Source organism: Elgaria multicarinata, chromosome 22, assembly GCF_023053635.1.
Source record: "Elgaria multicarinata webbii isolate HBS135686 ecotype San Diego chromosome 22, rElgMul1.1.pri, whole genome shotgun sequence".
Lineage (NCBI taxonomy): Eukaryota > Metazoa > Chordata > Lepidosauria > Squamata > Anguidae > Elgaria > Elgaria multicarinata.
In genome coordinates, this window is record NC_086192.1 from 498,475 (window position 1) to 519,093 (window position 20,619).

Consider the following 20,619-nt stretch of genomic DNA (forward strand, 5'->3'; position numbering starts at 1 on the left):
GCAGGGTTGTCAGGTGGACCCTGACTTCCTTTACAGTAACAATGTCCTTATATCTTGTTTTCTTTTTAATGGAAATACTATATATCTTTACTTTTCTGTCTCATACTTAATAGGCAGTTATTTTAAGGGAAAGGGCAAAGGTTAAATAAAAGGGGTGTTGTTTAATGGTGGCAAGTGGGAGGGGAGGAAGAGTGGTGGGGCTATCATCCTCCACATTTGATGATAGGGGTGGGTTTGCCTGAGTGTACACACCCCCTCCCCCCAAAAACCCCCAGGTTTGCCACACAAGACACTACAAATCTCCCCATTTATACAAAACTTTATTCAACAGTTGTGAAGCTACTTTCTGACCATTCTGATGCAAGACACTATAATACAAACACACTTTATGTAAAAGCCTTGAAAGCGGCTCAACACGGAAGCTAAAAGGATAAAACGAAACCCAAAAAAGCCACACAAACGGGCGGAGGATGCTCCTCAGGCGGAGGCCGCAGCAGTCCCAGTGCTGCTGAATGCCCGCAGAGTCCAGTGTCTGACGGCCCACCTAGGCATAGAGGTCTTCCCGGTCAGCAGAGTACACCTCACCCTCCTGGAGGAGGGCAAAGTTGAGGAAGTGGGACGGGCGGTGGACCTCGTGGTAGAACTCTTTCGGGTTTGCCAGCTGCAGCTCGTATTTCATGTTCGGGTCATGACGCACACCTGAAATGAGGCGCAACCGGGTCAGCGCCGCCAGGAAACAGCTCCTACACCGAGCCTTCCCCAGCACCCCCCCTCCAGCTGTGTTAGATGGTCCAACACAGCGAGAGGGGGGTGCGCTGGGGAAGGCTGAACTACTGTCACTGCTAGGAACGGCTGGCAACAAATCTCATGGGTTGCAGCAGCCGATGCTCAAGCAGGAAGTAAAAATGGTTGTGTTCTTCTCCCCCACCCCCTTCCTTTTCTGAGCACCAGAATGGCCGCATCCTGCTTGGCAGGAAACAAGGGGGTGGGGAGGGGCAGGCCAGGCTCTCCTGGCATCCTCATTGCCTCTTCCAGCTCCCACCCACCCTGGGACAACATGCAAGTGACACAAAATCTTGGAGCCCCACCCCACAACACACAGGCAGGAAGGCGGGAACAGGAAATACACGAGTCTGGGCCAACACGGAGTGCTGGATCCAGACTCCATCGCAGTTACGAGCAGGCCCACTGGGATGTCAGTTCTTCACTATATTTCAATGGGACTACTTTAAGTCTGGATTTGACGCAGATTTCAATGGGAAGGCAGGCAGGCTTGACTGGAGAGAGGGCTGATGGGGAACGCCACAGGTCCATGAATCAGGGTGGGAGAGGGCTCCTGTGGGCCTAGGTGGAGGGGTGCCCTCCCCTCCCCTCCCTCCTACCACTCACCCATGAAATTGTAATTCCAGGAGCTCTGGGCCGGCACCATGAAGAAGCCCAAGAAGCGGTCGGAGAGCAGCATCTGGACCCTCTCGTAGTGGGAGGGCAGGTAGCCCTTGGGGTTGTTGCCTTTGTCCGTGTTCTGCCGGCCCCACTCGTAGCCGCTCGGGGTCAGCTTGTAGGCCGTCAAGGTGCAGGAGCCCGGGGTGAAACTGCATGAGAGGAAGAGGAAGGCGGCGGCACCACTGTGGTGAACCAAGGAGGAGACGATCACAGGCACACACACAAAGCAAAACTGTACCCCCAGCAGCCTCGTGGGTCGGAGTCCTCCCCCACAGCAGGGCTTCACAACCCCACACCAGCACCTGGACCAACCTGCAGGTAATGATGATGGTCTTCTCCCCATCCCAAGAGGGGTTCTCGGCCATGACTTTGGCGTGGGTGGTGACGTCTTGGGGAGACAGCTGCGGAGACTCATTGGGCTGCGTGTGAATCCATCCCAGGGGCTCCATTTCCTAAATTGGGGGTGGAAAGGGAGGGAAGCAGGTTACAGGCAGATCTCTCTGCAGGGCTTCCAGTGAGTTACTGTCAAGTCTGAGGCAGAGGTGGCAGAAGGGAAGAAGTGGGTGTCTCCTGGACTCAAGGAGGGCAGAAGTCCCACAACTGTGGGGTGTTGCAGAGCTTCACCCCACCACACACAAAGGGCAAGACAAGAGCTGAGCCCCATAGCTGGACGGCCCTTCTGCCCTCCCCTTCACAAAACCTAAAACAGACACCCACCCACCTGCAAAGGCTGCTTTCCTGGCGCATGTGGGGTGCCCCATGCTGACCTACCTTGAGGTACTCGTGCTGCGGCAGCTGTCCGGGGAGATGAACCGTCTGGTGGGTGCCCCACTGAGGCACCATCACAATGCAGCGGATCTCCTTCACCTGGGGGTTGTCTGGAGGGCTCACTCCGTACAGGTATCCTGCAATCTGGGGGAGGGGGGGAGAAGGCATGTCTACATCAGTGCGACACCTTGGCCGTGTGAGCCCACACCCCACAGGCGGTGCCCCCCGCTGCACATGCACACACAACGCTTTGCAAAACGAGGGACCTGAAACAGGGATAGGAGGTTGGGTTTAAGCTACATTCAGGAAGACACACGTGGTCAAAGAGATCCAAGGTGCAGCTAAGATGGGACAAAAGGCTGGAAAAAGCAGAGGGCAAAAGTTACCATTAAGAGGACAAAAAGAGGGCAAGGGAGCCTTTGCTGAACACTTTTGGAAACAATGGTGACCCTGCTGTGGGCGATCAGTTTTCAGAATGAAAATGTGCAACTGGAAGATGTGCATCAACTTTATAGCAAAGGAACAGCTCTAATTGTAATAATCTTTTGTCCTCTGATTATTTAATTGTTCTTTTTGGTCTTTATTCTACTCTGTTGTGGGCCAATTTTGTATTTTCTGTTATAGTTTTGCTCCCCAAGAATAAATCACCCAGCAATGAAGGTTTTAAAGGGTTTTTAAAACGGCAGCAGATGCAGAATGAAGGACTGGGGGGGGGGGGGGGAAATCGTGGAGGCGTGTGGAAACCAGGGTGGCCACAAGAGGTAGAGGGGGGGTCAGGGCAGGCAGCCCATCTCCCCACGCCCCGGAAGAACAGCGGCAAGCAGCACCTGAGCTCGCAGGTCTGAGATGCAGATGAACTTCTTCAGCACGTTCTTGGGGAGAATGTAGGTGTAGCCGGTCTCCTTGATGTCATCCGACGAGACGTAGATGTGGTTCGTCCGCAAGTGGAGGTTGGCAGCGGAGATGGCCCTGTGGGGGGAGGGGAGGCAAAGGGGGTAACTGGCCCTTCCAGGGGAAAGCCCTCCCTCCCCCTCCTTTCCTCCCTCCCTCCCCCCAGGCCGCTGCCCACCTGACTCGCCACTCCGTCTTGGAGGAGAAAGTCTGCGTCTCGTAGTTGCTGGTGGTGGAGGTGATGATCTCATCGCCGTGCTTGTTCACCGTCCGGGTCTGGGTGGCCGTCAGCTGCGACTGCTCCTTGGTCTGCTTCTCGATCTCGGCAATCTGCTGGCGCTGCTGCGAGGGGGCCGAGATCTCCATGCCCAGGATGATGTCGCGGATCTCCGACTGGGTCAGGGAAGCCACGTTCACGCTGGCAAGAAGGGGGTTGACAGAGAGAGAGAGAGAGAGATGTGAGGCAGAGCCGAGGGGCTGGAGGAGTCCAGGGGCATTTTCTGCCCCCAACCAGGATGGCCGCAGGACAACAGCATCTGTGGTGGGTGCCAGGAGGAGGAGGAGCAGTCCGGACATGCAGGCAGCTCCCCCCTCCCACAACTACCTACTTGTTTTTCTTGCCGTAGTCGGCCAAGATCAGGTCCTTGAGCTGCACCTCCACTTTGATCCACTCTTCGTCCGTCAGGGTGGGCCAGATGTGGTGGGGCTCCGTGATGGTGGTCTTGTCTGGCTTCAGGATGACCTTGGCCCGGTCGTTGTTCACGTGCAGGGCCCGGAGGATGAGGATCAGGCGAGAGAAGGCCTGCGGGGCGAGGGAGAGCTCTGAGCCTGGAAACCAGGCCTCCTGGCAGAAGGGGCACCCCCAAGGGGAACGGGCCTGGCTGGGGGGTGGGGGGAGGCCGCCACTCAGCCCACGGAGGGGCGGGTGGGCGGCAGGCAGCACCTCCCGAGTTCATGGGGCTGGCGTTGCTCACAGCAGGCCAAGAGGCGGAGTGGGGCCATGCCCTTACCGTGTAGGAGGAAATCGTCTTCAGCCAGTCGTCGTAAAGGTTGAAGAGGACCATCTGGGGCTCGGTGGCCTTCAGGATGAGGTCCCCGAACTTCTCCACTTTCAGGCAGGCCTGGAAGGGCAGCTGCAGCTCGGAGCCTTTGATCACGATGTTGGGGAAATCCAGCAAGTGCACCTGTGGGAAGGGGGGGAAGAGGCTGGCCTGTCAAGGTCCCCAGAGCGAGACAGCCGGCGCAGGAGCCGCTGCCCGCCTGCCCCCACCTCCCCCCAGCAGAGGGTGCTCCAGCTCCTCCTGGGCCCCAGGAAAGGCCTCGGTGCCCCCTCCTAGCCCACCTCCAGAGGGTCCAACATGCCCTTCCGGGTTACGATGATCTGCTTGGGCTGCTCCTCCACCGGCAGGGACCGGATCAGGGCTGCCACCTCCTCGGCCGTCTTCCACTTGGCCAGCTGGAGGAGACGGAGGAAGAGGTTCCGCGTGAGTGGAAAGGCCTGTCAGCCGCTCCAAGCCCCCCCCCCCCCATGCCAGGCCTGCGCCCCCCCCCTCTCAGCCCAAGCAGCAAGGGGAGCCGCTGGGCCCCTCACCTGGCCCAGCCGCTTCTGCCCCGCCCACACGGACGTGTGGATGATCTTCAGGAAGAGCTGCCCCGTCCGGGGGTTGAAGATGAAGATGGCCCCGTTGATGGGCTTCGTTGTCAAGTTCCCTTCGAACGTCTAGAACGAAAAAGAGCAGTGTTCACTGTATCACCGCCCTGCCGGTTTGGGGTGGCTGACAGCACAAGCGCACGTGAGAGAAAGGCCAGAGAGATAAACCCCCCTCGCCTGCCACGGCCCTCACCTTGTGAATGGTGACCCTGTACACGTTGGTGTCGTCCACGAACCAGATGATCTGGTTGGAGAAGAGCTCCCCGTAGTTCTGCGAGGACAGGTAGGGCTCCGTGGGCTCTGAGGAGTAGAGCTGCAGGCCCTTGCGGATCCGCTCCCGCAGCACGTACAGGGCGGGGTTGGCCTTCATGATCTTGGCCATGGCCTGCTGGATCAGCGGCTTACTCCCAGGGAACCAGTTCCCATAGGCACTGAGGAGGCAGAGAGAGGCACATCGGGCACGTGCAGCACCGGCACGGAAGTCAAGAGCCGGCCCTTGACAGCTGGACGTACACGCCCTCCTAGGCTCTTGAATAATTAACGTTGACTTTGACATATCCCCTTATCAGCTAAAATGCAGGACGTAATAATTTAAAGCAATAAGACCTGGAAGCCATAAACAATGGTAAATACATCCAAAATGGCTCCGCTAAAAAGGCCGGTGGGGGCATTCTTGAGGGAGAGGCAGCGCTTGCCACCCAGGGGACAGCCCCCGTCCGAACCAGGCCCCCACCACGACCACTATGCCCAGGGCCATGCCGCCGCATATGGCCTCCGCCTCCGGGAAGCCCCAGGCCAGCTCCCCCGCTGCCTCACCTGTGCAGGTTGTAGGCCAGGTCGATGGCGATGAGGACGCCAGTGGGCGAGGGGTAGATGCTCATGTTGTCGGTGGTGTAGTCCAGGAACTTGGCCCGGGCGTAGCGCTCAATGTCATGGGAGTCGTAGTCGCCCCAGCGCAGCTGAATGTCGATCCAGTACTTCTGGGTGGTGGTGCTGTCCATCACGTCCCTGAGAACGTTACTTTCTACTGTTAGTTTTACCCTACCCTGTGCCTGCTTACCCTACCCTGTACCTGTTTGCATTCTCTTCCCCTCCTTATTGTTTTACTATGATTTTATTAGATTGTAAGCCTATGCGGCAGGGTCTTGCTATTTACTGTTTTACTCTGTACAGCACCATGTACACTGATGGTGCTATATAAATAAATAAATAAATAAATAAATAATAATAATAATAAGCGTGCTGTAGGCAGGCAGGCAGGCGGGAAGAGGGCGGGCGCCTCGATCCTGGATCTGCTCCTTCCCTGCCCCCCACCGCCTGCACAGGAGCTGGGGGACATGGACATACTTGGAGTCAGCCAGCAGCGAGGGTCGGGACACGTTCCACTTGTAGGAGGCGAACAGGAGGATGTCCGCGCAGGAGGAGTTCATCTTGTACGACTTGCGAGGGTGGATCGTCTCCTTCTGCACCGTCTCGATCTCCAAGGCGTCCAGCTCTTGGTCAAACACCTGGGGAGAGACGGTGTAGCTGGAGCAGCGGGAGGCTGGGCGGCCCAACGGGGGGAGTATGGGGCGGCCTAAGAGCCTTTGGCAACATGGCTGGAGACAAACGGCTGGCGAGGCCCAAGCATCCCAAACGCAGCTCCTGGGCACCGGGCTCCCCCCCTCCCCCCTCCCCCCCCCCAGTGCTGCTCCAATTTCTGTCATTTTGAAACAGCAAGAGCAGCCAGCCAGCCCCCCTCCTGCTTGGGACCGTTGTCCCCTCCCTCACCTGACACAAGTCCATGACGATGCTCTCGTGGATCTTCTGCCACAAATGGGCCCGGAAGATCTGGATGAGGGAGATCTTCAGTGTGGGGATCTTGCCGTGCATGAAGATGCCTGTCAGGTCGAGCTGCACCTGGAAGCCCACGTACACCTGCACGAGGGAGGAAGGGAGGGAGGGCGGAGGGGTTAGCAGGTGCGTAGGAGGCACCAGAGAGGAAAGCAGCAGCGAAGGCACGAAGACCCTGCCAACAGTAAAGGAGCAGCTGGAGGCGGGAGGGAGGGAGGGAGGGAGGGAGGGGGACTCACGTTGGCCCTGTTGATGGTGGGAGACCACCAGAGGGTGAACCTTCGGTTGGGGATCTGGTTGAGCCCTGAGCGCTGGGCATTGGTCAGCTTCTTCCACTTCATGGACTCCTCAAAGCCACTGGCTTTTTCCCTGGAGCAGGATGACACGGGGACCGGTCAGGGCTGGAGCTGCGCGCAAGGCAAGGGTCTCCCCGCCCAGGCGCTCCATCCTTCGTACCAGAAGAGCCCTTCCCAGGTGGGGAAGTAGGTCCCCTTGAAGAGCGTGTGCTCCAGGATGCCCTCCACCCCGCCGAGTGCCTGGATCATGTCCGTGCGGTAGTTGTTCAGGTTCCACAGCTTTCCATCGTGCCGCTGGTGCGTCCACCAGAAGGGATTCTGCTTCAGGACCTGGGGGGGGGGGGGGGAAGCGAGTGAGAAGCCCTGCCGGAGGGAGGGAGGCAGTCGGGGCCGTGAGCTCCGTCCACACTGGCTGGGAAGGAAGGACGCAGACCTCCTACCTGGTACTGCTTGAAGTCCGTCCGGACTCGCCAGCCCTTGTCGTAGGCGAGGGTGTGCCGGTCCTTCTGGAAGAGGGTGTTGATGCGTGGAATCCCCCGGTCCCACGAGTCCTCCAGGTCCTCCAGGGTCAGGCGCCTATGAGGAGGAGGAGGAGGAGGGAGAGACCCGGTTGGCAGCTCCTGGCTGCACAGGCTGGGCCAGGAAGGAAGGAAGGAAGGAAGGAAGGGGTGCTTCCGCAGCCAGTGGGCCTGCCTCCCACCCTAGACGCACCTGTTCTGCGCAATGGCCTCCTGCCGCTTGAGTGCATACTCCGCCCACACGCGCTGCGAGTCGATGAACTCGCTCTCCCAGGGCTGGATGTAGCGGTACAGGTTGGGGATCAGCTGGTCCTCCTCGTGGCTCATCCCCGACCGGAAGTGCGTGATGCCCACATCTGTCTGCTTGGACCACCTGAGGGGGAAGGCACAGGGGGGTCAGGTGGAGGAGAGGCTGCCGTGGGGCGCTGGGCGTCCAGCTGGCTGCGCTCTCACCTGAGGTCGGACTGGGGGATGAGGACGTGGCCCATGGAGAGCATGCCCAACCCGCCCAGCTCCTTGGGTGTGTAGAAGACCACGGGCGGGAAGCGGCTCGGCATCTTGGAATTCAGGCCGATCTTGATGCGCGTCTGGATCTTGTTCTCGCACTTGACCAGCAGGTCCAGCAGCTCCTGGGTGTTCACCACGGCCTCCCGGAAGTAAGTCATCAGCCCGATCAGCGCCGTGTTCCACTTGTTCACGATCTGCAAGCAGAGACCAGAGAAGGAGACGCCTCAGCCGCTCCGCTCAGCTTGCCCACCGCTCTGCCCCCCATGAGCGAGTCCCAAGGGGCCAGATCCAGTCCTCGTGTGCTCCTTACCTTGGTGAAGGTGGTGGAGCCTGAGGCCATCAGGATCTGCCGGACCCGGTTGTGGAAGCGCTGCATGGACTCGTCGTCCACCCGCAGGAAACACTGGGCCGTGCGCTCCTTGGTCACCTGCAGCAGCAGCAGACGGACCGAGTCAGCCGCCCGCTCCGGTAGCCGACGCCCCCTGTCCCCCAGCCTAAGCCCTCCCCCGCACCTCATTCTGTAGGTTCCAGACGCCGTCTTTGTGGGTGAACTCCTCGTAGCTGGTGCGGCACTTGGGCAGGATGCGGCACTCAAAGCCACACATGTTGAAGAGCAGGTTGGGGTTGTCCTTGCTGTACACGGACACAAAGCTGTTCTCCCACTGCACTGTAGTGACTGAGCGGGGCAGGCGGTTCTTGATGTCCCAGAACACTGCGCGGCCCCTGGAAGAGAGAGGCGGTGGGGGGGCGTGAATCCAGCATCCCTGGGGGGCCCTGCCACCCCCCCACCGGCAGAAAGGCTGCCCCCCACCCACCCCAAGCCACTCACAAGTTGACGTCGTGCTTCATGAGGCGCATCCGCGCGTCCCGCGGCCAGCACTTCTTATTGTTGTAGCCCACAATGTTCTCGTTGTTGGGATCTGGGTGCTCCGTGAGGTAGCGCTGGATCAGGTCCCTCGCTTCATCAGCCGTGAACCTGGAGCAGTTACACAGAGAGGGAAAACTGAGCGTTTCAGGCCCCAAACGCCGCACGGAAGAATGGGAGCTCCCCAGCGGGCTCAGCCAGGTGACGGCAGGTGGGACGCACGTGCTGGTTGGATCCCGGTAAGGATTCAAGCCAGGCCAACGAGGGGGGACCTTGCCCAGCTGAGCGCCACAGGCAAAAAGCCACCAGCTTTGGGTGGCAGAATGAGCTTAAAGAGCAGGAAGCATTTCCTGAGACAAAACGAACTGAAGAAGGTGCAAAATCTTTGGAGGGGGGGGGGGAACTCTGCGGGAGACGCTCTAGTCATGGAGTTCTCAAGCAGCCCCCCCCCCCGGCTCCTCCCAGAGCCGCCTCGGCCACCCCCACCCCCCACCTGGCTTGTGGCAAAGCCCGCCCGAGGGCACCACAGCTCAGCACCTGAAGAAGATGTGGATGCGGTCAATGTATCTGCAGAAGAGGCGGATGGGGTGGGCCGCCTCTGTGGCGATGTCCTGGAAGCTGAGGAAGTCGTTGGGCATCTGCGGGGGTCCGGCCATCTCGCTGGCACGGTGGAGGCCCAGCACCAGCAGGTCCATCACCAGGCCGTAGTACTGGACGATGAAGGAGGCAAACTGCAGCCCCCGGATGATGCCGTAGGAGTTGGTGTGGTTCATGTCCTGGGGCGGGGCAGGGCAGGGCAGAGAGGGAGGGGGCAAGTCAGAGGCAGGGCCTTGAAGGAGCGCCACCATCAAGGAGCTGCCCCCCCCCATTCTGGAAGGGGCCGCCCCACGTGGATTGCACCCAGAAGGAGGCCGGCCAGGTAGGGCACCTTGTAGTTGATGACCACGTTGTTCTTGGCCGTCATATAGTCGGCGATGTTGTGGTCCACGATGAGGCGCAGCAGCCGGTTGAGCAGCGTCAGGTCAATCTTCTCGTACATCTTCTCGAAGCGCGACTCCAACATGACGTTGCACTCGCCCTCGCTGGTCTCCCACACGTCCTGCAAGTTGTTGATGCCTGGAGAGGAGAGCGCAAAGCGGCCCGGATCAGCCCCATCTCCGGCTTTCGGAGGAGAAGGAGGAGCCGGGGATCTCAGGGGCTGGTCCCTCCCACCCAACGGGAAGCAAGGAAGGGCCGGAGACCCTCTCCCAAGCAGGAAAGCCCTGCCCAGCACAGGGCCAGAGAAGGCTGCCCTCTACAGAGCCAGAGCCTTGGTCCATCCAGGCCAGTCACCTGCACTGACTGGCAGCGGCAAAGGCCAGCCAGGGTTTGGGGCAGGACCCCTTCCTTGTCCTCCCTGGAGATGCTGCCAGGGATGGAGCCAAGCAGGGGGTTGTTCTGCCCCTGAGCACGGGACGGCTGCCCAGCCTCAGCAGCAGAGAATGGCAGGAGGGAGGCTTTGCCCAGCCACGGCACAGCCCACCACCCCAGGACGCCCCACCTGCAGGCCCCTGGACCCACCTTGACACCACTTGTAAACCAGCAAGGGAGGGGGCTCCGTGTCGGCTGGCTTGATCCAGGGCGGGAAGAGGCGCCGCTTGTCCGCCTCATACCACAGGTACTGGTCCAGGTAGGCGTCCGTGATCTTCTCCAGAGGCTCCACGTCGTACACAGGCACCAGGTGGCTGTAGAGGTCCATGAACTCGATGCCCACCTGGCCAAGGAGGAGAATGCCCATGGCGGGGGTCACTCATGCTGCCGGGACCCCCACCCCTGGCTGCAAAGGCAGACCACAGCCAGAATCCTGCCAGCCCCCGGAGCCTCACCTCCTTGAAGGCTCGCTGGGTCAGCAGGTGTCGCTTGATGCGGGACAAGGCCTCGTGGGGGTTGTCGTAGGCCTGCTCGATCAGGCCCAGCTCCTCACGCTGAGACTGGTTCAGGCGGGACTTTACGCTGCAGGGAGGGAAGGACAACAGTGACAGGCAGGCCCCTCAACGGAGGAGGGTCTCCGAGCTCATCGGGGAGCGCAACGCCCCCATCCCGCCCCCCCCCCGTGCAGCCCCTCCTCGCAGGTTACCTGTAGGCCTCCTTCAGCCTCTCCAAGGCTAAGATGAGCAACTTGGTGTCATGCTTGTAGGACAGCGGTGGGAAGGGGATGGGCGAGAAGCGCCGGCTCTCCAGCCAGTGCACCGTGGTGGTGTAGACGGCCACCGCCTCCTCGGCTGTGATGTAGGGCCCGTCCTGCAGACAAGCCACAGGCCAGAGCGTCAGGTACGCTCCCCCAGGCCCAGCTGGGCCAGCCCAGGCGCACTCCCCTGGCCAGCGGACTCCCCCCACCCCCCCATGCCAGCCTCCTCACCTTCAGGTAGTTGTGCTGGCGCTCCTGCTCGGCCTTCAGGTAGAGACGGGTCAGGCGGCCTAGGTTCTTCTTGCAGACCGTCTTGTCCACCGTGGCGCCACGGCGGATGCGCTCCCGGTTGTAGTGGGCCGTGTTGGTCCACCAGTCGGCTTTCGCCTTCACGTACCTCAGGATCATGTTCTCGATGGGCGTGGGCAGCCCCGGCACCTGGCAGCAGGAAGAGGGGGAGAAGCGGGCCCGTCAGGAAGGAGGGAGGCGGCCTCCCACCCGAAGCCCTCCCTGGGACAGGGACTCGCCGGGCCTTGCCTTCCAGGGAATGTTGGCTTTCCAGCACCGCCAAGCTTCGCTGAGGTGCTGCAGGATGGTGCGGGCCTTGTTCTGCTTGATCCCCTCGGGCATCATGTCCAGGATGTCGTGCATCACAGCCGCCCGCAGCTCCAGGTCAAAGTGCGACTCTACCCGCTGCTTGGTCACCGTCTTGGCCACCCCCTTGGAGTGGCGGCCTGCGGAGGAAGCAAGGAACGGAGGACTGGTCAGTGAGGGGAGGCCACCAGAGCAGACTGCAGCTCGCCATGGGCCTTGCAGAGGGGCTGCTAATACACCCTAATGGCCTGCTCTTGAGGGCCGGGCAGCTCCTTAAATGCCAGGAGCAAGAATTCAGGGAACGTGGATGTCGAAGGCCGCTGCTGGGCCAGACCAAACACCGTTCCCATCAAGCTTAGCAGGGCCTTTTCGGTGGTAGAACCAGAACTGTGGAATGCCCCCTCGAGGGTGGTCCGCCGGGGTCCTTCCTTGGGGTTTCTGGCATCTATTGACGACGTTTACAAAACCCCCAGCAAGCTTTCAATGAGTGATAACCCGTGGCTTTAATCTGTTCAGGTTTGGTACTGCTGTTTTAGTTATTATGTATTATTTAGCTGTGTGCTGTTTCCTTGAAATTTTATTTATTGATTAATTAACGGTATTTGTCTACTACCCCAGAACCGGCCACCTCTGGGCTGCTGATCACATGTTGTTTGAAAGCCACTTTGGAAAAGCTCTCTTAGAAAAATGGGGTGCAAAGGAGTAAAGGATGAGATGTTCCCAGCTGGCCCAACGCCACAAAGGGGAAACTCCCAAGCCGACCGGCCTCCCCGCTGGTGCCGCGGAGGCAGGGCTGCTGCTAAGCCGGGAGGCTCTGCTCCTCGACACGGGCAACTGCAACGGAAGCGATGTTGGAAGGCGGAACAACAACTCCCCCTCCCCTCCCCGGCTCACCTTCGAACTGCCGGGCCAGGAGGTTGCCCAGCCAGCGCTCCAGCAGCGGCGTGATGCCCCGCATGAAGAACAGCCACACGCGCCAGCCGGCAGCCCAGAAGCCACAGCCGGGGCCTTTGCCCACCGGACCCTAGCGGGGGGGGGGGGGGAGAGAAGAACAGCCGCTCAGACCTGCCCGTCACCCACCCACCCACCCACCCTGGTCCCTGGCCTATGGCAGCTCCCTGCCGGACTCACGGTGTTGAAGCGGTAATAGATGAGATGCTTCAGGTCTTTGCACATCCGGATCTGCCTCATCAGCTTGTACTTGTACCGGTACATCCCTGTCAGCTGCCCAACATGGGCGAAGATGTACTGGAGGCCGTCGGAGAGCTGTGAGGGGGGGAGGGCCACATAGGACACCGGGTCCCTCCAAGCAACGCTCGCCCAGCCCAGCCCAGCCCGAAGTTCTGCCCACAGAGCCACGTACCTGGAAGGCATCCACATTCCCCAGCCGGTACTGGACGTGGCTGTCCACCACAAGTTTGGTCAGGCGCAGCACCTCCCGGCACAAATGAAAGGCGTTGCCGAACCGGGACTTCTTCCTCTCCTGCGAGGCAAAGGGGAGGCGCTGGGTGGAAGCCGCAGAGCAAACGAGGCGACTGCGGCCACACGGACAGGAGCCGGCGGCCAGCCCCACCCGCCCAGGACCCCCACCCCAAAGAGCATGGGGGCCACAGCACTGCCCCCCTGGCCGGCACCTGTGGCCGATCTCCACCCAGACAAGGACAGCATGTGGCCGAGGCTGCTCCTCACCTTGGTGGTGAGGGTCTTGACGGGCTTCAGGTTGAAGTTGTAGTCCAGGTGGAGGTAGTTGAGGTTCTTGCGGTGGATGAGCAGGTTGAGCATGTTGTAGCCCTGGCGGCACACCTGGAGGCCCACCTCCACCCAGTCCAGCTTGGTCGACTGGAAGAACTTGGTGGCCTTGAAGGAGCGGAAGAGGTACCTGGGGAGGGGGGCAGGGCAGGGGAGGGGGGCACTGGGTGAGCCCAGGGAGGGGGCTCTTTCTCCCTCCGCCCGTTCACCTGCCCACCCACCCTGCCAGCCCAATCTCTGTGACAGGAGCGGCCAGGGACCGATCCAGGGAGCCTTTGCAGGCGGGCGCAGGGGCTCTCTCTTGTTGAGCCATGGCCCCTCCCTGCGGAGCGAGGGGCAGGGCCTCACCTCTTCTTCTGGGCCTTTGGGGGCCTGTGCTTCAGGGCATTCAGGACGTAGTACTTGAGCAGCTTCTGGTACGAGACCCGCACTTTGACAGGCTGCCCCGCCGGGCAATGCTCTCGGTACCTGGGAGACAAGAGGGGGATGCAGGGAGCTCATCAGCATCACCATGGGGAGCAAGAGCAGATTCAAGGAGTACCCCAAACATTTGCAGCACAGGCTCCTAACGACACTTGGGAGGAGGCCAAAGGATGCTCCTCGCTCATTAAAGTGAGCGTGGAGGGGAGAGAGAGAGGGAGGCAGGCAGGCAGGGGCCTCTGCCAATTCCCAGGACACCCCAACCGCTGCCCTAGCCCAGGGTCCCTTTCCACCACTGCAAGGAACTGCAAGGAACAGTGAGAGCCCTGCTACTGGACTCCTCTGGGCCCGGATGCCCACAGCTGTTCACATCCAGCAGGGGACTGGGCACCATCAGCTCTGCCCAGGGCCTGCCCCCCCCCCACAGCTGGTTACCAGTTCTTGACGAGGGGGATGTCGAGGGCCCGGCGGGTGCGGCCCGAGCGCAGGTTGAAGGGCCGCGGTGCCCAGAGCAGGGCGATGCCATTGGCCGTGTTGTCGGTGTAGAGCGGCGTCTCCTTGAGGAAGGGCTCAACAAACTCCGGCAGCTCAAACTCCTCGTCGTCATCGGGGAGTGGCTCCTGGCTCTGGAAGGGGGCATAGGACAACATCAGCAGGGCCACCCCAGCCTCCAAAAGCAACACCCACCCACACCAAATACCTAAGGGTGACCCCATTACACCAGTTTTAAAATCTCTTCACTGGCTGCTAAATAGTTTCCGGGCAAAGTATAAAGTGTTGGTCATCACCTTTAATGCCCTACATGGTTTGGGTCCAGGCTACCTGCGGGATCGCCTTCTCTTGTACAATCTGCCCCGCACACTCAGGTCCTCTGGGAAGAATTTACTCCAGCCAACAAAAACTATTACCCAGAGGACCTTTTCTTCTGCCACTCCCAGTTTGTGGAATGGCTTGCCGGGAGAGATTCGTCAACTTAACAGTCTTCCAGAGTTTAAGAAAGCCATAAAGACTGATCTCTTCCAGCAGGCCTACCCAGCTGAATTTTAAGATGCCTTGTGCTGTTTTTAATGATGCACTGGTTTTAAACGTTTGAATTAGTGGTTTGTATTTTATGGTGGTTTTATTTGTGTTGTACCCCGCCTCGATCCAGAGGGAGAGGCGGGTAACAAATAAATATATTATTATTATTACTCTAGAGACTTCCTGAGTGGCCTCGGCTAAAAACATGAGTATGGGGGGTGGGGTTAGAGCATCTTTAGAGAGTTTTTTAAAAAAAATTCTAGCCCCCCTCTGCCAAACAGGTTATTCGCAGGATGAAATTTAATAGGGATCAATGCGAAGTTCTACTTTTAGGAAATAGAAACCAAAGGCACAGTTACAAGATGGGGGATACTTGGCTCAGCAATACTACACACGAGAAGGTGCTTGGAATTGTTGTAGACTGCAAGCTGAATAGGAGCCAACAGTGTGATATGGCTGCAAGAAAAAGAAATGCTATTTTGGGCTGCATTAATAGAAGTATAGCTTCCAAATCACGCGAGGTATTGGTTCCTCTCTATTTGGCCCTGGTTAGGCCTCATCTAGAGTATTGCATCCAGTTCTGGGCTCCACAATTCAAGAAGGACGCAGACAAGCTGGAGCGTGTTCAGAGGAGGGCAACCAGGATGATCAGGGGTCTGGAAACAAAGCCCTATGAAGAGAGACTGAAAGAACTGGGCATCTTTAGCCTGGACAAGAGAAGATTGAGGGGAGACATGATAGCACTCCTCAAATACTTGAAAGGTTGTCACACAGAGGAGGGCCAAGATCTCTTCTCGATCCTCCCAGAGTGCAGGACACGGAATAATGGGCTCAAGTTAAAGGAAGCCAGATTCCAGCTGGACATCAGGAAAAACTTCCTGGCTGTTAGAGCAGTACGACAATGGAACGCATGACCTAGGGAGGTGGTGGGCTCTCCCACACTAGAGGCCTTCAAGAGGCAGCTGGACAACCACCTGTCAGGGATGCTTTAGGGTGGATTCCTGCATTGAGCAGGGGGTTGGACTCGATGGCCTTGTAGGCCCCTTCCAACTCTGCTATTCTATGATTCTATGATCTTTTCTGGGAATTCACACTTTGTAATTAAAATCCTGTTCCATGTAATAAAAACATAAGAGCTGGATCAGACCAATGGTCTGCTTTGAATGTTAAGTTCTTGCTTCAAGACTGTTATCTTTTTGGAACAAAACCATTTATAAATAAAAAAAACCCACTGCTGCTTTGACAATACGTTACGTGATTGGTTATTCTGATTACATTCTAGGGACTTATTCTTAATGTATTTCCGTCCATTTTCATCTAGAAGCTGCCTTAGTAGTTCTTTGGAAACAAACGGTGGGATCAAAATTTTCTGAACACATCATAAAAATAAAGGCGCATCCATGAGCCTTTCAGCCAATGACCTTCACAGAGTGTCTGTGAGAAATGGGGTTGATGAGCGGGTCAAAGTAGAAAGCCGGCAGGTCCGGATCCTCAGTTTTGATGAAGACCACGTTTGGGGTGTGATACCTACAACAGAGGGCACGATGTTAAGCAGTGCTTCCCCCTCCCCTGCCATCTCCTCCATCCCAGCATCACACACACACCCCCCCCAGATTTATTATTCATTTATTTATTGCATTTCTATACCACCCAATAACTGAAGCTCTCTGGGCAGTTTACAAATCTCACCAGGTGAGGTGGACGTGGTGTGGGAGGTTGTTGTACAGGTAGGGGAAGGCAATCTTGTACTCCGTCCGGATGGGCTGCCGGATGATGATCTTGTTGATGTCGTTGAACTCGTTCCAGTCCTCGTCCCTGTTTGGGCCAGAGGGAGGAAGAGGGGGGTCAGCCGAGGGCCGGCAAGGGCCAGCCCACCCCACCCACGGAATATCTGGCAGCAGTCCCACAAGGGGCTGCTCACAGAGGCAGGAGATGCTTGCATCCCAACATGGAAGGCAGAGGACTCCTGGCTGGCCCTCTGCCCCCAAACCCCTCAATACACACTCAGAAAAGGGCCCCCCCAGGAGCCTTTAGAGAGGCCTGCCTCCCCCCAGCCTGATCTCCTGCTCATCCCTCTCGCTTACTGCAGGTTGATATCTCGGACCAGGGGCTCAAACTTGGGCCCCCCCGGGATGGCCATGTTGAGGGCTTTGGAGGTGAAGAAGGCCTTCAGGTCAAACAGATAGAAGTAGTTGTCATCCACGAGGTCTGTGAGCAGCTGGTTGGCCAGGCGGTAGAGCGTGGACATCATGGGCAGCGTGAACTGCCAGCGCTGGTAGGTGGAGCCGTTGACATACCTGCAGGCCAGGAGAGAATGGCCACTGGCTTGCAAGCAGAGTGGCAGCTGCACCAAGCCCGGAAGACAGGAGTGGGGAGGGGCCCTGGCTGCAGGCTTACTGCCTCAGGTACCCCCCCCCCTCAAACTGGTGTTTTCCGGACTTTGTGGACTCCACCTCCCATCAGCCCCAGGCAGCATGGCCAGTAAACCCGGGCCTTGTAATCCAAAAGATATGGAGGTCACCAAGTTGGGCAAGGCTGATCTCAGAATGATTTCAGGGCTGTAGACACATCCCAGGGCTGCAGCTGGAGCCCCGATCCCGGGGCACGACGGAGGGGGGCAACGTCTAGCTTCCACCCTCAGCCTTGCTCTGTATCCTGGCAGCAGGGCCTTCTCTGCGCAGGCTCTCCATGCCCTCTCCCACCCCTAAGCCCTGGGAGTGCCAGGAGGAGGCGGGCACCCACTTGCGGTTGTCTTTCAGGGGCTGGTGGTCATAGAACCAGTCCAGGACAGGAGCGTCCTCCTCGGTGTCCAGCTCCAGCTGGATGGCTTCTAAGGGCTCCACATCCAGGATGTTGTCGGCGTAGTCCAGGGGCGGCTCCTCATCGTCAAAGGGTGGGAAGCGCATGCGCTTGAAGTGCCGCCGGTCCCGCTTCTCCCGCCTCATCATGATCCACATGGACCTGGAGCCAAGCGCAGGAGGGGTCAGGTGCCGACGCCTCTCCCCTCCCTCCCAAGGCCCAAGCCCTGGGCGGCCTGGCCAGCAGCGCTCCTGTGCTTGCTCACTCACCCCCACTGAGCGATGTACACCGGCTCGATCACCCATGGGATCTCATTCACAAAGGAGATGGCGCCGGTGATGTGGTATAGGACGGGCACGTCGCGGATCTGCTCCCAGGGCATCGGCATGTTCTCCAGCAGCTTCAGGACCGCATGGGGCATGTACTTCAGGGCCCTAGAGGGGCGAGAGGAAGGAAGGCGGCCCAGTGACCGCAGGCCCCAAGGAGCTGGCCAGCCAGCCAGCCGGCCAGCGCCTCGCCCCAAGGCGGCCTTCCACTCCCCCTCCACTGGAGGAGCCTGAGCACAGGCAATGGTGGCAGCTAAGCACCAAGGCCCTTCACTCTTCCAGTGAACAGATGGTGGACTGAGAGGAAGGACTCCCAGGACTGACCCAGGCTGCAGATCCCCCAAACGTGCTTTCTCTGGCACTCACCCCAAGTAGACCCGCTTGTCGTGCCGGAACTTCCTGTTGGTCATGTCCCCGTGGTCACGGATGATCTTCCGCACGTGTTCGGGCGGCATGTCCTCCTTCTGGGCATCCACGAAGCCAAATTTCCTCTTCTCGGCGTAGCGCTTGGCCTGCAGCTGCTGCCATTTGCGGGCTGAAAGGAGACGGAGGGGCAGCCTGCATTGGAAGGCCTCTCCGGACAAGAACGAACCCCCCTTCCATCCTCCTCCTCCTCTGCCCCCCCCAATGCCCTTCTAGCACACCAGCTCCAAAGCCTCAGCAGGGAAAGAGACCTCAAGGCTCCCTGCCATGACGCAGCCATGGCTGTACCTTTCTCCTGCAGCTTTTCTTCAGACATGTAATCCGGCAGTGGGGTCAAGGGAGCAGGCATCGGGGGGCAGGGCCCCCGGAACGGGAACACACCTGCCATGGCAAAGGGTCAGGGCTGGGGAAAGAAAATCAGAGGCTGTGTGAATGAGGGGGGTCAAGCAGAGACGACAGCCAGCCTTCCAAGAGGAGGGAACCGCCCCCCCCCTTTCAGCCTCCCCACCAAAACACTTTCATCAGCGAGGGACGGAGGAAAATGAGGCACAAAAGCCACCGAAAAGCAGTTGGTGTCCATAAATGGGACATGTCTTTTGTGAACCGCCCAGAGAGCTCCGGCTATTGGGCGGTATAGAAATGTAATAAATAAATAAATGAATAAAATATTTGGCAAAAAAAGCACAGAGAAGAATCCCAGTAGTAGGATGGGATTTTGTGCCCTGTTTTGGGTCCCACGTTCTGGTTGAGACTAGTTTAAACCTAAGGATTTGAAGATGTTTTAATGTTGCATTGGTTGTACATGCTCTTTTAACAAGTTTTATGTATTATATTGTGTCTAGTGTTGCTCCCAACCTTGATCCAGAGGGAGAGGCGGGTAATAAATAAATAAACATTACACGACAGGCGAAGGTTGCACCTTTGCAGCACCTTGCAGAGAAACAGGCGGGGTGAAAATATTACATATGAACAGATGCGTCTGCGCGGCCTTTCCTTTGTGCCTAAACGGTGGGTTTTCTTTACATGTATTACACACATGCGCGCGCGCACACACACACACACACACACACGTGATGTATTTACTGGTTTTCCGACCTTTTGCAAAAGCCACCCTGAGGCTTGGGGGGCTTCAGCCTTCGGACGGTGCACAAAGACCCCCCCCAATAAACGGAAAGAAACCGCGTCCCCCCTCCGCCCTCCTGCCCCCTTCGGCGGCTTCTCACGGGGGTTGCCACGCGGTTGTCTCCACGCGAACCTTTCGCTCAGCGGAACCGAAGCGGCGCTACAGAAGGGAGCAAATTGGACGCGCTTCGTTTAACAACTGCTTCGGCGTTTGCGCCTTCGGGAACAGAGGGGGTGGGTGTCTTTTCCGCAATCCGGATCGCCGCGTGCGGACGGGTTAATCCGAATCAACCACTCCGGATTAAGGCGAAGAACCTGCCCGCCTCCTCTTCCCCCTGCCCCGTACCTGTTCCCCCCCCCCCCCAAGGCGGGAGGCGCCTGTCTCTCTCTCTCGCTCTCTGGCGCGCGCTCTCCGCTCCACTTCGCTTCCCAGGCGCGAAAGTCCCCTAATGATGGCCGCCGCCGCCACTCGGTATAAACGTCGCAGGCACTGCGCAGGCTCGGGCTCCCACTCCCACCCCGGAACCAGATGCGAAGAGGCGGGGGGAAAGGCTGCCCGCTAACCAATCAGCGGCCGGCTCCGAGGGACGGACAAGGACTGCAGCCGACTAGCGATGCCGTAAACTCACGTTCCTCCGCTGACCCGGAAGGTCTCGCAATGCTTCCGGGTATTCGCAGGAAAACAGATGGAGGGTGAATTTCCAGGTGTGGGTTGCGGCCTTTTATTAGCGTTGGCTTGTGTGGAGAGGGGCGGGGCTATGAAACCTAGACTGGACTACAACTCCCATCATCCACTAGCCAGTACAGCCGCTGCTGTTGCCATACACGTACTCTGGATTTTAGGAAAGCCGATTTTAATAAACTCAGAACCATGATAAGTAAGGTCCCATGGCAAGTGACCCTAATGAGAAAAGGAGTGCAGGATGGGTGGGAGTATTTTAAAAATGAAATTTTAAAGGCACAGTTACAAACAATTCCAATAAGGAGAAAAGACAGAAGACAACAGAAGAAACCAATGTGGCTCCACAAAAAGCTTAGAGATTACCTGAAAACAAAAAAGGATACATATAGGAAGTGGAAGGAAGGCCAGGCTACAAAAGAAGCGTACAGACAAGTGGCGCAGAAGTGCCGAAATGGCTTCAGGAAGGCTAAAGCTGAGAATGAGCTGAGATTAGCGAGGGATGCTAAAAGTAATAAAAAGGCTTTCTTCAGATATGTGAGTAGTGA

The 20,619-nt window shown here is 58.4% G+C and overlaps 1 protein-coding gene across 1 annotated transcript; it reads right to left on the reverse strand.

Moving 5' to 3' along the window:
* Positions 1–303: 303 nt before the first annotated feature.
* PRPF8 (pre-mRNA processing factor 8) lies at positions 304–18,673 on the reverse strand. Its single transcript, XM_063146679.1, has 42 exons — positions 18,559–18,673; positions 18,214–18,382; positions 17,791–17,955; positions 17,465–17,683; positions 16,807–17,019; positions 16,412–16,537; positions 16,144–16,249; positions 14,138–14,328; positions 13,631–13,750; positions 13,223–13,412; positions 12,897–13,016; positions 12,665–12,799; positions 12,428–12,557; positions 11,477–11,673; positions 11,171–11,377; positions 10,889–11,052; positions 10,638–10,764; positions 10,333–10,525; positions 9,701–9,888; positions 9,310–9,548; positions 8,737–8,883; positions 8,420–8,630; positions 8,218–8,334; positions 7,854–8,101; positions 7,594–7,773; positions 7,323–7,458; positions 7,043–7,212; positions 6,826–6,955; positions 6,524–6,670; positions 6,101–6,261; positions 5,570–5,761; positions 4,947–5,184; positions 4,694–4,822; positions 4,445–4,558; positions 4,113–4,286; positions 3,711–3,904; positions 3,281–3,520; positions 3,039–3,180; positions 2,215–2,355; positions 1,756–1,895; positions 1,390–1,592; positions 304–699 (listed from the first exon to the last, which is right to left on the reverse strand). Exons 1-42 carry the CDS (start codon positions 18,656–18,658, stop codon positions 545–547), a joined length of 7,008 nt encoding a protein of 2,335 aa, XP_063002749.1. The 5' UTR covers positions 18,659–18,673; the 3' UTR covers positions 304–544.
* Positions 18,674–20,619: the final 1,946 nt, after the last annotated feature.